General features: G+C 38.2%; 3 protein-coding genes across 3 annotated transcripts in view; 1 reads left to right on the forward strand and 2 right to left on the reverse strand.

The window, feature by feature from the left end:
- Nucleotides 1-3,868, reverse strand: LOC134745300 (uncharacterized). The gene is made up of 5 exons (XM_063679294.1): nt 3,709-3,868; nt 2,964-3,164; nt 2,017-2,290; nt 1,252-1,356; nt 1-205 (listed from the first exon to the last, which is right to left on the reverse strand). Exons 1-5 carry the CDS (start codon nt 3,734-3,736, stop codon nt 4-6), a joined length of 810 nt encoding a protein of 269 aa, XP_063535364.1. The 5' UTR covers nt 3,737-3,868; the 3' UTR covers nt 1-3.
- Nucleotides 3,869-4,036: 168 nt separating this feature from the next.
- LOC134745697 (uncharacterized) lies at nt 4,037-7,311 on the forward strand. Its single transcript, XM_063679814.1, has 4 exons — nt 4,037-4,134; nt 4,560-4,706; nt 5,376-5,581; nt 7,204-7,311. The coding sequence occupies exons 1-4, from the start codon at nt 4,092-4,094 to the stop codon at nt 7,309-7,311; spliced, it is 504 nt and encodes a 167-aa protein (XP_063535884.1). The 5' UTR covers nt 4,037-4,091.
- Nucleotides 7,312-13,667: 6,356 nt separating this feature from the next.
- Nucleotides 13,668-17,542, reverse strand: part of LOC134745623 (lysophosphatidylcholine acyltransferase) — a 67,434-nt gene continuing 63,559 nt past the window's right edge. The window contains exons 10-11 of the mRNA XM_063679730.1: nt 17,180-17,321; nt 13,668-16,149 (exon numbers count right to left, since the gene is read on the reverse strand). Coding sequence (XP_063535800.1) covers nt 16,064-16,149; nt 17,180-17,321 — 228 coding nt within the window. The 3' untranslated portion in view covers nt 13,668-16,063. The remainder of the gene's footprint in view (nt 16,150-17,179; nt 17,322-17,542) is intronic.

Consider the following 17,542-nt stretch of genomic DNA (forward strand, 5'->3'; position numbering starts at 1 on the left):
TTTCTATTTGAAGAAAGGTTTGGTTGGAGGCACATCATATTCTGTCTGGAATTGCTCCCGGCCAAAAAACTGGAACTTGATCATCTCCACTGCATCTTTGGAATCCACGTCCAGCTGCAGCATTCTCTCGTACATCTGCAGCAACAGCAGCAAGTTGTGCTTCTTCACGCGCCAGTTTTGACGGTTTTGTGTCTCCAACTGTTTGCTGAAGAAAGTTGGGATTTAAATATGATTACATCTTAAAAACAGTATGTTATTTTGGAGGGAAAAGGGTGCCGAGAAATGAGACACGGTCGTTTATCGTATGTCGACTGACAGGCCTGTTGCCGGGTGCAACCGGCTGACGAGAAAATCTCATCTACCCCCAATATCTTAAACCTAACACAGTATTTATTTTTTTATACTTTATTATTGCACAAAAGAACAACTTTTTGTACAAAAGGTGAACATAATTCCGTAAGGCATACTACTAGGGAATGCAAATCGGTTATAAGTTATAACCGTAAATGAAATAACCTAAATTAACCGCTTTGTACGTTTTTTTACCTTGAAGGGAATATTTTTTGCAGTCACTCAAAAACGGCTGGAACTATATTCACTAGTTTTCATTTAAAGTATTTATTAAGATTTATTTACAAGTTTTTTTTTCAAATTAATGAGGGCTAACGCGTATGAATTCGCCGCTAGGGGCGCTAGTGTAGATGGTGGTCTTTTCCATAGTTCGAAATGTCAAATGTCACTTGTCACTTCAATGACTGACAGCTTTTCTTAAGTCTTTTGGACCACCATCAACAGAGGCGCCAACTGGTGAGCAAAAAAACGATAGCCCTCATTGGACGCATGGTTTAAAAGTTAGAGACGAGGAGAAAGGACGAGGGGGACATATGTTTTTTTTTTGTTTAGAGCGATTATTTCCGAAAATAAATCACTATCGAAAAATGGTTTTTGGAGACCTATCCAACGATATCCCTTATCATTGGGTTAAAGCGGACAAAAATGCAAAAAAACATAATATTGTATAGGAGGTACACCAAAAAAAAATTAATTTTACCGTTCTGTCGCCATGCTTGATGCCACGCCGCCATGCGCGGACGGATAGACAGACGGACATGGCGAAAGTACAAGGGTTCCTAGTTGACTACGGAACCCTAAAAATGCACGGCACGTGTCTGGCACGCTCAATGTCTGTACATATAAAACTACCTTAATACTCGAAGTCACGGGTGGAGGCTGATAAAGGTAACCGCTTACGTCATCGTGTCCCACTCTTCCAGGAGCCTGTACATCTGGGTCTTGATCTTCATCACCCGGTTGAACAGGTAGCCGATGCGGTAGCCCGGGTAGGTGCCAATTGCCCTGCCAATTACAATGAGCATATGAAGTTGTACACTTAATATATTTATAAGGGAAACTAGGCCTTATTTTTATTCCGGTTTCCTCACGATGTTTTCCTTCACCGAAAAGCGACTGGTAGATAAAATTACGTACATAAGTTCCGAAAAACTCATTGGTACGAACCGGGGTTTGAACCAGCGAATTCCGGGTTGAAAGTCGCACGCTCTTACCGCAAGGCCCTACTTAGGCTAGGCTTAGCCCTTGAAAATTGTATTTCTTATAATTTTAAAATATAAAAACATAAATTTACAGTAAGTATACAAAAGGTACCTAGGAAAAAAATGTGGTTGTCTGTAAATTCGGTTTACGGACGATAATTTTGCGTGATAACGTCATAAGAAAACATTGATGAAAAATTCTATACTTTTAGTTACCATGGAGATCTGTCCACAACGTTTCCATGGAGATCTGTACATAACGTGACACTTTTTCGTGCATGCCACCGGTGTTCATCGATTTATAAGACGTTATCACGTCAAAAGAAAATGTGCAAACGTTGTAAGAAAGAGTTTACAAAAGAAATTATAAAACAAAATGTTGCATATCTGCTACAGTTTTTGAGATTATATGAAGTTTCTGTACCTATGAGCTAAGTGTGATAGATAGGAATGGCTTTCTCACATTTTCTGTCGTATAGCCGTGTCCATCTGGAACCGTATATGTATCAAAAACGTCAGGCACAGCTTCATATAATACCACTCCCGCAACTTCACGGGATCCTTCCACATCTGGTCAACCTCGTGGGGTAGATTCAGCTCGTTCTGCCTCCTGGTCTCCAGCTGCTCTTGGGCTGCCACTTTTAGGTGTTCCTTTATGTTGGTGAGCATTTTTGAGGCGTCGTCCAGGTCTTTTAGGTCGTGGTCGTGTGAGGTGGTGGGGCTGGTTAGTTTCGCGCCTGAAAGATGGTGATCGAAAACACACATCAATCCTCTATTGTGAAGGCATGAAGTGTACCTTTTAAGTTTCCGATTTAAGTATTATAATACAAGATGGCAAAACTCAAGGAAGTATACATGAACTGGGACTGGCAACTGCTGGTTGGCGTGGCGAATTATCTAGTTAAGGGCCACTTGCGCGTTCCAGTGTTAGCTAACTACGAGTAACTCGGAATTAAGGCCACAAGATGGCAGACCCTTAAATGCGCATAATTCTTAAGCGGTCGAAGGAAGGGAAGGCTGCATATACATTTAGGTACCTAATATAGATGACCTAAATGTTCTCCAAGATTTCCAGCTTCCCATGCAGGTTTTTTTTCTTATTGTAATTTAACTCGTAAACCTTACTGCTAGTAACATCTTTGATGGCCAGTTAAGTACCTGTCGCTATGTCTATTTTTCATATTTATTTATTTCGTATATGCACGGATACATAACACAAGGAATAAGCATTATATAAGGAATCAAGGAGGAATAGAATTTTATGCCGTGGATGCCAGTCCTGTAAGCAAATCTCATAAAAAAAGGGGCAAGGTATGATGGCGCCATCTACGCAAACCTTTGACAGTTGCCAACCCCATGAACCATACATTATCTACTTTTCGGTCGCCGATAACGATTGTCTATTCTTACTCCATCGCTGTAAGTCTTCGATCTCATTCAGGAAGTCGTGGAAGTCCGGCATCTCCTCATGCCCACCGAATGTGATGTCGTCCTCCATGTCGGCTCGACGTGACGGCGGCGGCACATTCAGGTCTTCTATCACGCTAATGTTGCCGTGCACGACTTTCAAGACCGGGTAGCTTATGAGAAAACGGGCGGAGGCTAGGTGAACTGTAGGGCCAAAAAGTCAAGCACTGTATGAGTATTTAATTTCTTCCTAGGCTGCAGAATGAATACCTGTCTCAGAAACGCGCTGGCCACGGCATTGCGCGACTGGCTTCAGCTAAGGCGACAACCATAGGTTGGAGCCAGACACAGCGATCGGTCCTTTCGTTTCCACCTATGATTGTCGCCTTAGCCGAAGCTACCGCAATGTCGTGGCCAGCGGGAAAGGGAGCCTAGGGAGCTTTTCGCAAAAACCTCGGCTAATCCCTTAGCATTGAGGCTGGCGCCTTCTGACCATTTAATTAGAGATGTTTGGGCTCTTAGGTCCAGTGCTAGAAACTGAGTCTTTATGGACTAACTGAGTCCGTTTTCCTCACGATATCACGATAGTTTCCTTCACCGAAAATCGATATCCCAAATGATATTTATATAATTCCAAAAAATTCGTTGTTACGAGCTTGGAAGCCTGTTCCGAACCCGCTCTGGTTAAGAAGTCGCACGCCTTACGACTGCCTACGCTTAATGGGGTACGGTATTTGATGTATATTACCTGAAATAGACAGTATAAAAAGTAACATTTCGCTTTAAAAATGTATTCCTTTTAACCAAAAATTACATCGGGAATACCGAAAGTAAAACAGGAGTTCTGTGAGTATATAAGTAATTGTGTCGATCAGTTGCTCAAACGTTTTAATATGAAGTGCCTATTTTAAAATAACAATGAAAAACTCTCAATATTTTCAATTAATATGTGCCATTATGGAAATTAACATTTTTACAATCGAATGTAAAATGTAATTACTTACTTTGTTTATACTTTTATTACTTTAATAAATTATATAACAGTTTTGCTGATAAATCGGGCTCATACCCAGATGCGGGAGGGGTTTAAATGAAACTTGTTTGAAACTGATACCACGAGTGATATTCCACATGCGAAGACTTGAGAATTTGGGGTCAGCGGTGGTGGCTACCTGTAAGTATATTTAATACACCTTGACATAAATAAATCCTTACTTTCCATCCATACTATATCATCATTCGCTTGCCCTTATCCCATTCATTTGGAGTCGGCGCAGCATGTCTTTTTCTTCCATACCTCTCTCTCGCCCGTCATCTCATCATTCACTCGCATTCGTTTCATATCGTCTCTCACACAGACCATCCACCTATCCATCCATACTCTATACTATATGTATATAAAGGGGCCCGATGACTATCAGTCCGCCGGACGATATCGACCTGTCAGTTAGAACAAAAATTTGACAGTTCCGAACAACTGACAGGCCGATATCGTCCGGCGGACTGATAGTCAGTGGGCCCCTTTAGTAACTACTTTAAAAAAATCAAAACAATATTTGATTTGCTCCCAAGTTGAGTTTTTTTTTTTACTTTTTCTAGGGCTGTATGCCATGATCGCCTCCGCAGCGCTCCGACCAGGTCAGAGGCTTCCAAACGCAGACCGGATGGAGGAGATCATACACCTCGGACTGTTCCCCGACAAACCCAGAAGCATGTCCTTTTTGGACTACTTTCGTAACTTTACAGGTCTGAGTGAACAAGGAGTGTGTGTGTGTGTGTGTGTGTGTGTGTGTGTAAGTGAATCACTGCAGTGCCACCATGGTGGCCTAACGTTAAGAGTGTGCGACTTTCAATCCTGAGGTCGCGGGTTTAAACCCCGGTTCGTACCAATGAATTTTTCGGAACTTATGTACGAAATATCATTTGATACTTACCAGTCGCTTTTCACATCGTAAGGAAACCGGACTAATCCTAACATGACCTAGTTCCCCTTCTGGGTTGTGAGGTCAGAAGTCCATTACGTGCATTCTCTGTTCATCGTGTTGTCTCACGACCCAGCTCTCAGATCCATAGAGCAGGGCTGGTCTAACCGCCCGTTTGTATACTGTGCCCTTTATTTGATTCAGACCTTTGGGTCACACAGGACGCCCCCGTAAGGGATTGCTATTTCAACTATCCCGCCCTTGTTCTATTCTCGATATCGGGATCGGTTGACACTGTTGACGTGATCAAGAAACCTAACCAAACCTAATTAAACATCATAAATTCAACAATGTCCAATTTAAGTAAACGTTGCGCTCAATGACTTGGCTGGTTGTTCTTCAAAAATACTTATCTGTAGAATTATTTCCTCCCTAGCGCTTCGATCAATTTATTAATATATTGAATTCGATTTCAAGTCTGTATATCCCACAGATGTCAACGAAAACCTGACAAAGGTACTAGAAAGGCTGGATTTCAACGTCCTGGATTCCAAAAATCTGGAGAACGTCATCATGCTTGCCGAGGAAGCCAAGAGGCTTAAAGAGTTGAAGTTGGTGGCCGATTTAGACGCTGGGAGAATGAAAGAGGCCACGGACGCAAGGCGGCAGCTGCATATATTCAATAATAAGGAGCATCCCGTACGAATCTTCTATATTCATATTCATATTTATTTATTGCATCCATGGTACACAGGGTGTTACGTATATAATAGTTTCACATGGGCCCTGGTAGGGCAAGGCAATTATCTTAAATCTAAAGATTAATTCATATATGTACAATATATTTGACAGTGTCCCATTCAACCCCCATCCTATGTCCATATGTCCTATTTAACCCCCGACGCAAAAAGAGGGCTGTTATAAGTTTGACCGCTGTTACTATTATTATAATAGCGGGCCTTTTAGGTGCCCTTTAAAGTTCATTACTAATGCCCATTGAATCTAGGAAATTCCATATTGGGCCGTAATGTTCTGTACCTTATAAGGTTGCAATACTAAATACCAAATTGACCGGTGTGTTTGTATGACTGCGTGTCCGATTTGGATGCGGTTACGGTGTTTTTTTATGATGTTCAGGTCAAATCATACAAGCTAAATTAGACTTCGATTGAGCTAAAGCATTACTATGGTATATGATATATAGAGACTATCTATATATAGTCTCTATATTATATACGCTAAATGGAAGGTGGCCTTCTTCTATGACCGTCATCACAACTCTAGTTGTTATGACGGACATAGAAGAAGGCCATTTTCTCGATGAGTATTAATTGCTTGTTGAAAGAAAAGTCCAGTCAGCCAATAAGCTTGTATCTAAAATGAAATTTTAACCAAAAAAAACTTATTTGTTATACTAAAATTAGGATTATGTATATTGTCTTCGGTTACCGCGATAGTTATGCGTGAAATACACGATCTATCTATAACTGTTAGACCAAGAAAAGTCTGCAGCGATTTTGATAGCACACAGCAAGTTTGACGTTTAAAATAACGCACTGCGTATGCTATCAAAATCGCTGCAGATTTTTTTTGGTCTAACTTTAACAAGATATAATCGGCTATATTTTTTTAACCCTTAATTTGGCAAGGTTCGTCCTTAGTTTGACCCGCTTTTTGTTTTTTTTTCCGAACCAGGGGGCTAGCCAAAATGACGAATATTTGCAAAAAACGAAACGAAAAGCTTATTGTCTCTTTCATCATCATCATTAATTTAAGAGCCTAGCTCTTGCCGGTGGAGCAATTTCCATGTATCTCTTTCCTGAGCCTTTCGTTTGACCGCCTGATACGTCACGACGTTTATCTTTTCCTTTAGTTGGTCCATGTATGTTCTTCTTGGTCTCCCTCTCTTCCGCCTTCCTTCTACTTTCCCTTCCACAATATTTTTTATGAATTCGTCGTGTCGTAACAGGTGCCCAACCATCTTCCCTCTTCTGCTCTCAATGATTTGCAACAGGGACCTCCTCTCCTGCACAAGGTTAAGAACTTCCTCGTTAGATTTTCTCTCGGTCCAACTAATCTTCTCCATCCGCCGCCAGCACCACATTTTAAAGGCTTCAAGTCTTTCTCTGTCCCTCTGTGTCATTGTCTCTTTATCACTTCCATATTGATGGGATTGAGAGTATTGAGACAGAGGGCGTTTCGTTTCGTTTCTCTGCGAACGATTACCGTTTTAAGCCCCCTGAACCGTTAGGACTACCTTGACTTTTTTGTGCTAAATAGGGTTAAAAACGTAAAAAAATGCTATTTGTTTTTGTCTCCAGTATGCCTGGAATATAGCTGGCAGACGGAAATTAGTCCAATTCATGCAGCACGCGGTGTATTCGACGAGATACGAGATCAATAAGGAACACACACTTAGAAAAAAGTAACTTTTCATTTCCGTTTAACCTATTAATTTTTTTTCAAGCTTAAGACGACAGAGGACGACCGCCCCGAAACCGCCTATCCATACAAACGTAGTCCCCATTTTCCTCTCTGGATATTAACATTATTAAAAAATTGAAAATATTTCACTTCAGCCGAATAATTGGGCCGAATACGAACATTAGAAAACTTGGCAAATATGCCAAATACCGAATGATTACCGAATATTCGGCCCATCTCTATTTTGGAGTATTTGGGTGGTTTTAGTTTCAAAGTTTGTAGGTACTGCTGACCTTTTTAATATAAGTAGCTTATAAGATTTAGAATCCTATGTTTTCCTTTAGACCAGGAAATGAATGCTCTAAAAAATGTGTGAAAACTAAGTGGCCATGTCGCTAAGACGCAAAGTTTCGAAGATAAGTATAAGTGAAAAACCGAAAAATTTAACCTTCAAACCCCCGCACCAGGGTTACGGTTGGGGACTTTTGATATGTTCATCTCCTAACTAGTCCAAACAAAGTTACCTTGTCAAAAATTGTGTTCTTAGCATTTCCCTCTATACCTTCTTATTGTTTGGCCTACTTATAAATCCGTAATTTTATTTATTAAAGTTTCTAAATACAAGTAAATTGTGAAAATAACGATACAGATACAGAAACAGTACCGTGTTTCAAATCGGGATGTTATTCGGCAACCAGTTGGAGCTCAAGACTGTCGCGGGGGCGCTCTACAGCACGATGGTCAAGATGCCTCTCGAAGTTTCCACGCTGTGGTAAGTTTTGATTACTTTTCAATCAATCAATCAATAATCATTTAATTCAAACAATAGTCCAGGCGGCCTAGCCAAGGTGACAATCGCTATCGCTTCGCCGTCGAATCGCTTTCTGTCTCTCTATCTTCTTCTTCTTTTAAAATTATGGCTTCAGCCCAGTGGGACTATTTCGCCAGTATCAAGGTATTAAGAGGTTTAAAAACTACAAAAATTGTACGGTTGTACAAGACAGTGTACGGTGATTTGTTAGCTCTTGTAAATCGATAACTAGACTTTACAAGAAGCACGTGGACTACCGGCCGTTGACTCCAAGATGGTGGTTAAACGCGCTTCAAAATTAATTCTCCATTCACTGCACACTACCACATTAGTTTACTGTATAATAAGCTATCGATATTACACTTTAAACAATATTAATGAGCAAAAAACAAAGTAATTAATCACGATGCTAACTATCAAGATGGCGCTCGAACCGGAAGTCCTGTCTCTCTATCACTCTTCCATATCATTGTGACAGTGACAGTTGCGTTTCGTTCGCTACGGAGCGTTAGCGATTGAAATCTTGTCTACGGGCCCGGATGGATTGTGTGAAAGAGGATATGAGAAAGAAAGTGAGTACTGAGGTGACGAATGATAGAGGAGAATGGAAGAGAAAAACATGTTGTGCCGACCCCACATAACGTGGGATAAGGGCAGGAAGAAGAATAGTCCTACATAGCAATAGTTATATATATAGTAATAGAACTTTTGACGCGTATCTAAGTATATCGTTTTTGCCCAGAACGTGCAAGTTGTGAAATGAGCTACCTTCTGAGGTGTTTCCCTTGCGCTATGACATGGGGTTCTTCAAGAAGCAGGTATTTAGGGTTCTCAAAGGTGGGCAACGCATAAGTGGCTCCTCTGGTGTTGCTTATGTCCATGGGCGGCGATGACTGCTTCCCATCAGGCGGTTCGTCTGCTCGTTTGCTTCCTATTACATAAAAAAAAAAATAGTATCTAGACACGCGGCGTGTCCAGCCAAGTTCAAAAAAAAAGGAACTGGCAACGCAACAACCGTATGTAATATTAAACCAACCATTTCTAGCTACTTTTGACCAATTCACCACTTGAAAACTATTAAACCTACACATGAAATTTGGCACATTTGTAGAGTGCGCCGAAGGTAATTTTAAACTTTTTTCAACGCGATTTAGTAATTAAAGATAAAAGGGCTAGTTCTATAGCTGTTATGTATATATTATATCTATGATTCTAGGTACGTATTCCACTACCACAAGCTGTTGAACATACTTTATGATGTACAAAGTAACACGGAGTTTATGTACCTACTTAACAACCGCCTTAAGGACGGCATTACACACTTCAGCTACTTCACGGGAGAGGCAAGTATTCTATTTTGGCTACAAGACTAAGTAAATTGACCCTTAATAAAAATCTCAGTTTTTGAAATATCGGCACTTTTATATACCTTTTATAACCAGAATTCTTATAACAGTGCCGATATCTCAAAAAAATATGAGATTTTCATTAAGGGTTAATTTAATTTTGCTGAATCTTGTAGCCCATCAGCTGGGGTCCATTTCTCGAACGATATTAGACTAATATTATTAGTGTGTTGCTATGGAAACTCTTACGATTTGACAGTTCGTGGACTAATAATATTAGTCTAATACCTTTCGAGAAATGGGCCCCTGTTCTATAAGCCCTTAAACTCTTGGCGTTGGTTTTAGGGAGAGCCTGTATAACTGAGGTATTTGTGACGTTTTCAACCAAAAGGTATCACATTGTCGGTTGTAGATAAGGTTGATTTCAAATTGAAGCTATATAGAAATAGCGCCTTATTGACAACCGACAATAAGTACCCTTTTGGTTGAAAATGGCACATACTTATGTTTTTAGAAAGGAAAAGAATACAGCTTACCTGCGGACTCCGAAGAGGCTACGAGCCAGGATCCCGAGAATCTTTACAAGAAAAAGAAATAAATTTTATACCTATTACCTATGCTGTTTGAAATTATTCTAAACTAGCTTTTGCCCGCGACTTCGTCTGCGTGAAATTAGTAGTTTGGGTAGCTTATATTTTACCCAATCTGCTTTTTATCGATTCCCTACTAAGTATGCGCCCATTTCGTGCATCCGCGCCACCTAGCGAACGCTCTTTCTTAAGGGGCCCACTGACTATCAGTCCGCCGGACGATATCGGCCTGTCAGTTGTTCGGAACTGTAAAATTTTTGTTCTAATTGACAGGCCGATATCGTCCGGCGGACTGATAGTCAGTGGGCCCCTTTAGGTTTTCTCCAAAATAAAACGACGCAATACTAAACAGTGTCTATTTATTTTAGCAGATTTTTTACATCCATCCTAAAATGATACAATAAAATGAACAATACCAAAGGAATGCTACAACATCATTATACTAAGATTATAAAACAAATAAATTATTAATTATTAAGTTGGTTGACAAACTGAACCCCTAGTAAATAATGTAAATGTGACGTTTTCAACCAAAAGGTACCACATTGTCACTTGTAGATAAGGTTGATTTCAAATTGAAGCTATATGGAAATAGCGCCTTATTGACAACCGACAATAAGTACCCTTTTGGTTGAAAATGGCACAAATTTCATTCGATAGCGCGACGAGCGTTCGCGTTTGCGTTATGTCTATTTTTTGTATGGGATTTTGAACAGCGCGCCAAGCGGGATGTCTTGGAAACTCAAAGTCCCATACAAAATGACACAACGCAACGCTATCGAATGTAATTTACACTAGCGGACCAATTCGAACAATGATCTAGATATCAACTAGATACGAAACAAAAACTATATAACCTATTAGATTATTTTAAACCGGGTCACTCACGTATTATTAAGTCGAATAACTCGACATGTTTCGGTCCAATTTACGAGGACCGTCTTCACGGAGACACGACACGTCTTCACTGGTCGAGGGCGCAGTACACGCCGCGCCCTCGACTAGTGAAGACGTGTCGTGTCTCCGTGAAGACGGTCCTTGTAAATTTGACCGAAACATGTCGAGCTATTCGACTTAACAATACGAGAGTGACCTGGTTTAAAATAATCCAATATGTTTGAGTCTCACGGGAGTTTTATAGTTAAAACTATATAACCTGATATTTAAGAAAGTCATTTCAAATTTGACATTTCCGCGATTCCGAATGTCTTCTTGAACGATCTCTTTAAGATTTGCTTAAGTTAAGATATTACTTAGACCATTACTGGATATCCCAAAACGTCACAATAATTTGTATCGTGAAATGACAATTGGTTTCTCGAATCGAACTGCAAAAGATAACTAGTTGAGAACTATAACGTATCTATTAGATCTCGAATTGTTCTCGTATCTATATCACGTTCGAATTGACCGGTAAGGGTACTGAGAATATGCCGCCTAACATACACACTTGTAGTCACGTGTAGTTATGTGTGGAAGTTCAATTGTGCCATTCTCAACCAAAAGGGTACTTATTGTCGGTCATCAATAAGGCGTAATTTCCATACAGCTTCAATTTGAAATCAACCTTATCGGCAAGCGACAACGTGGTACCTTTTGGTTGAAAACGTCACAATTTTTTGTGAAGCACGTAATTGAAGAGAACTAAAGGAGAATTAATAACTAGTATAAAACAATAAAGTAATAAATTTTAGTAAATCAACAGCAAAATAATCTCATCAAACAATTAAACAGTAAAATAAGTAATGTTAAAAACAAATAAATTAAACAATCAGCTATTTTATATGAATACTGGGTGATCGTAATTGTCCATAACTTATTATTGCACAATATGTACAAGTCAAAGATAGCTATAACTCCGTAATAGATGGATACAGTCTGAGGAAAAAACGTGCCTCGAAAATCAAGAAAATTTGATTCTCGTTCAGAGGGCGCTACTAGCTTTGGCCTATTGTCGTATAGATGGCGTTGACGGTTTCGTTTGTTATTTAACAATTTTAACGCATATCAGTTAAAGAACATGGGTCAAAATCATAAAAATAATTAATGCAAATAAAAAAAATCATTTATCCATATTTAAATACATTTTATCGTATTTTTATAAATCTTCATTTTTAGTTTTAAAGTGTGTCGACAGATGGCAGTGAATTTACTGGGTTTACAGTTTACTATGACAGTAGTACCGCTCTAGTATAAGTTATTCTATGGTACAAGTGAATACCTCTGTATAGTAAGCGTCCGATAAGGAGAGGCCAGTAAACACAATAATACGTCGTGTAGGTAGGTACAGTTGTGTAAGTTAGACTAAGTTTCCAAAAAGTCGAACACAATTTTGAAGAAATAACAAGAATAAGAATAAGAATAAGAAGCATCTTATTATTCTTATTCTTGTTATTTTTTCATAATTTTCTTTCTTTTCTTTAATTCTTTCTTATTCTTATTCGAGAAATAACAAGAAACCTTTATTTGTCGTAATTTTGTTCGACAGATCCATATTAAAATAATGTAAGAAGTTTCTGAAAATGTTCCATGTGGATTGTTCTGTGGGTTCTTAAAATTTGCAATATATTTATTATTTTTAACTTACATGTGTGACTATATATTTACGTTCAGTGGTCATTTATTCCATTCGCCTCTTTTTATATGTGAAATCTACTACTTACTGATTCGATTAGATTAAATTGATTAATGTAAAAAAAAAAATGTTATCTTTCCCGCTTGTAACCTCATCTCATTTATCCCCTATTACGAATCGATTATGTCTTATTCTATTAATTTTCTTGTAATTCCGAGTTTTATATAAATCTACAAAAAAAAAACTACAAAAATGGCTGACTCGGGAAGTGAAGTAAAAAGGAAGAATTATTAAAGTACAAGCCCGTATTTTTCTCTAAAAATAGTAAAACTATCACTAGACATCTCAATCTAATGCAATATTCACAGCATCTTCTTTAAGCAATATAAAACTGCAAATAGTCAAAAATGTAATACCTACTACATATAAACTGAAATAATAGGTCTGAGTTATTAAGTGGAAAAATTAAAAGGAATATAGCAAGAACTTACGTTGGCTACAATGGAAAATATACGTATTAAACTATATTTACAAATAATCGCAATATAAAATTACAATTACATAAAACTACAAATATAAATACTAGGTACAATGTAATTTCAGCTAATAGATATAGGGAATGGCTTAAATTTTAAGGAAGGATTAGCCTCATTTTACAAAACTATATCGGTTTTTTTCATTCAAAAAAACATTAATCTTACTTACTATGAGCATTTTAAACTAAAAATACAATCTAAATCTACCTCTACTTGTTCTTTATACGAATACATTTTGCAAAATTTAGAATTGATTGAACGATTTTCACACTTAAAAATGGCGACACACTTTTAAATAAAATATATATCTAAGAACAAGTTTGGGAACAAATCAAATTATTTTATTAAATATTTTGATTTGTGTTTTTTAAGTAGTCACACTACTATATATAAATTAAAAACTGTAATAGATGTCATATATTTAAAAAAAAGTGACGAAGCCCTCCAGTGGTAACGGACTTCACCACTGGAGGGCTTCGTCACTTTTTCTTTAATATATGACATCTATTACAGTTTTTAAAATCTATATCTATTTAAATCGCATAAATGAAGAATTGACTTAAAAGTCCCCGGCAAGCTCGACCGAATTTTACCTTCCCATACAAACGGAGTTTCGTTCTCATTTTAAAACTACGTGTTGGATTGTAATGAAACTTTGCATGTACAATGACATGAGGTATATCGAGGTCTGTAATTAGTTTATATAGCTCCAGTTTATAAAACAAACGAAATATAGCAAAAACAATTTTTGTATGAAAAACTTAAATTCGCTGTATTTTTTTTACTATGTTTTTACTATCTAAAGCTACATAAACTAATTACAGACCTAAGGTATAAACCTTATCCTATTGCGAGTACAAAGTTTCAGAACAATCTAGCTAGTCGTTTTAAAATGAGATCGTAACTACGTTTGTATGGAGAACCGAGTTTGCCGGGGACTTAAGTATTAGATAAGCTTACTTCCACTTTGAATAACTTATTGATTGAACCACAAGGATTAGAATTTAACTTACAATGTAAGGTATCGTCAAGCGGGAGTTCGGAACGCATGGGGTGACTTTAAAAGCTATTTTTACTTAAAACTAATGGAGATAGCTGTGGAAATGACCCTGACATTGGCAATAAGCAAAATAGTGTTGTCACATTGGGTACTCCCTCTTTTTTCCTTGTTCATAGTTACCCTCGTGTTGTAACTCACCCCTATTAATGACAGTTCTCATTCTTAAGGAATGACTTTTTACAAATATTTAATAATAAATAAGTAGCCTCTATCGAATGACTTCCAAGACCTATTCTTATTTGTAACATTTAAAACATTCGCGTTTTGAATTAATATTAAATCATAACATCACATCTGTCATCCGCGAACAAGTGTAACCAAAGTCTTTAGTCTTATTTAATAAATAAATTGAAATCATACATTGCCAAGAACGAATTGTACTAACTCATAATTCACGCTACTGAATCAGTTAAAAGCATTACTCCTAAGTCTTACAAATCTAATAATTTGTAGTTATTCATACCCGTTGTTATTCAAATATACTGAGTTCCATTTGTACAAAAAAGATATAGGTACTACTATCTTTTTAATCTATTCCATTCGGATCTCAAAATAATGTACAATGCATGGAGACTATATAAAGGAGCCAAATCTCTATGTATGAAAAGTGTCCATCAAAAAACAGTAATTAGGCGGCGCCACCATACACCGAAATACTACCAAAAACAACCTACGTAATTTGGTCGGGTTATTTGTTACCTTATATGGTTCATGTTATACTCATGTCCCAGAGCCTAACTAGCGCAACCGGAGAGATTAGGAACTATTATTTAAAGCTGAAAGCGGTCACTTTGCAACAATTCTGCCATAAGAGATTGGCATCCTTTCTATACCATCCATAGTACAATGATATAATTCCATAGATACAAAATGTACGCATTTTAAGTCAAAAAAGGTTGACACATGTCAATGTAATTATATAATTCCATAGATACAAAATGTACGTTGTTCTTTATTGGCCGAATGACTGAATTTTGTTTACATCATTATAAGTTCCGAATGTAATACATTGATGTTGCCACTGGAGGTTAGTTCATGTGGGGTAAGAGAAACATAGTTTATCTTGCTCGGGGCAAGACAAACAGTATGAGAAGTCCCTGCAAATGTTTCTCTCCCTAATGTTTCTCTTAATATCCCATCTAACCTTACTAAGTTTCTCGTATTTTACCTTTAACCCTATGTACGCCACTCCTATCGTGAGCGGCGCGTCCTTGTAGGAATACACGAAGGTTGACAGTATGATTATCTCTGTCTATGTTTGAAATGAGACAGTCCCAATCCCAAACTATACAGTACATATAATGCTTCTAGTCGAATTTAAACTGTTGTGAGACATACTAACATTAAATAATTTCACGGTTTAGACACTTGTTTTAGTCACTCGCGCGACATGTTTCGGAGAGCCTAGGTCTCCTTTCTCAAGCACTAATAGTGCGAGCAGCGTTCACGACGACCGTGTATTGAGTGACAAACAAGTGAGTCTAAACCGTGAAATTATTTAATACTTCTAGTGTTTTTTATTTACCCCGCCTTACCCCAATGCACCTTTTATTGAAGTGGACGAAACTCGTAGGCTTTTTTTTTATACCACGTTGTTGGCAAACAAGCATACGGCCCTGATGATATAGGCAGATGATGATTATTTCGTATCAGGCGGCCTAGCCAAGGTGACGATGGCTTACGCTTCGCCATCGAATCGCTTCTCGTGTCTCTCTGTCACTCTTCCATATTAGTGTGACAGTGACAATTGCGCCTGTTTCGTTTTAATCTCGTTTTGTCAGATCACGCCATGCTGGTGTGGAGCTGCCCGGAGACGGTGGTGACGGTGTTGAGTTCGGATCACTGAGATTTCGACTTCGGTGCGGACTCGCAAGCGAATAGGAACGAGAAGAAAGACTTCTTTTGGGCGAAAGCGATGAACTCATCTGGAAAGACAAGTTGGAACTATTAATATAGGCACTATCACAAGCTTCAAACCTCAAACCCCAAAGCATTTTTTTGCTTAATACACAGTTGTTATGGTTACATGTCATTGGGATGTTATAGGTACATATTGTAGTTATTAAGTGTAGGTACATGCATGTATGGTCTACCATAACATGGCATGCAAAATCTTAAACTAACTTAAAATAATAACCTAAATAATCTAATTAAAATTAAAATGTAACTTATGTAACCAACATAATGTTCGTTGTGTTTAAATTTTGTCGATGTGGCATTTGTATCTTCAAACTGGTTAATATGGTTAATCTGAAGATTCCAAAACACGAACAAAATTGACCGAATTTAAACTGTCGTGAGACATACTAACATTACTAATTTTACGGTTCAAACACGAACCACGTGACGGTACGGTGAAGCACGGCCGTCGTGAACGCTGCTCGCACTGTTAATGCTTGAGAAAGGAGACCTAGGCTCTCCTCTCTAAAAACAAGTGAGTTTAAGCCGTAAAATTAGTTTAACGATTTTTTTTTTAAATAGGAAATTGAGAAATGCTATTGTTGACTGTTTTAGGGAACTAAAATCGTTGCGACTGACAGTTCTCCCTTTCGTGCTCTATCTGGTTTATAAATAAACCTGTGTGAGTTAGCAAGTTATAAGCTTTTCTCCTAGACCTTGCCTATCTTTAGGTACTGATTTCTTTATAAATAAGAACGCTAAAAACTAGCTTTACCTTTATACCACCCCAGAACTATTAACGGGTTTGCTATTTAACTTTTCACGCTGATCTGGGGTCTAGCCAAGCTCGGCTTTTAAGGCAGACCCTCTGCTTTTTAAAGCGCTAACGGCTGATGTTTTTAATGCCAATATTAGTAATATAAAAAAAAACAATTTTTGTTACGTGTTAACGAATTAACTATTAACGTTAACTTACGTTAACTCGTCCGAAATGTAACATTTTAACGTTTAACGAAGTTAACTATTTGATTAACGGTGCCCAGCTATGAATATTACCATAAGTGAGCCAGCCCTTCTCGTCCAGGTCGGCCTGGCCGAAGGTGTTGTGTGCGTCCTCCTGGCAGAGCCCGAGGCAGCGGCCCGCGATCTCTTCGAATGTTGCTGCGTTGACGCGACCGGTGCCGGTGCTGTCGTATAGCTGGAAAAATGGAAGGTATTTAAGGTAAGGGCATTTATTGATATGATGAGCACGAATATTTCTATAGAGAAATAAGCCCACCGTCACCGTATACGCAAGCTCCTGATGATGCTGATCGGTACGGAGTGAATCATGTCGAGCGTTTTTCGACTTAAAGTACGTGAGTGACCCGTTATTAATATGTTTAATAGAAAAAGCCCTTTTGAAAAGACACTCCTCAA

The sequence above is a fragment of the Cydia strobilella genome, chromosome 11 (assembly GCF_947568885.1).
Source record: "Cydia strobilella chromosome 11, ilCydStro3.1, whole genome shotgun sequence".
NCBI lineage: Eukaryota > Metazoa > Arthropoda > Insecta > Lepidoptera > Tortricidae > Cydia > Cydia strobilella.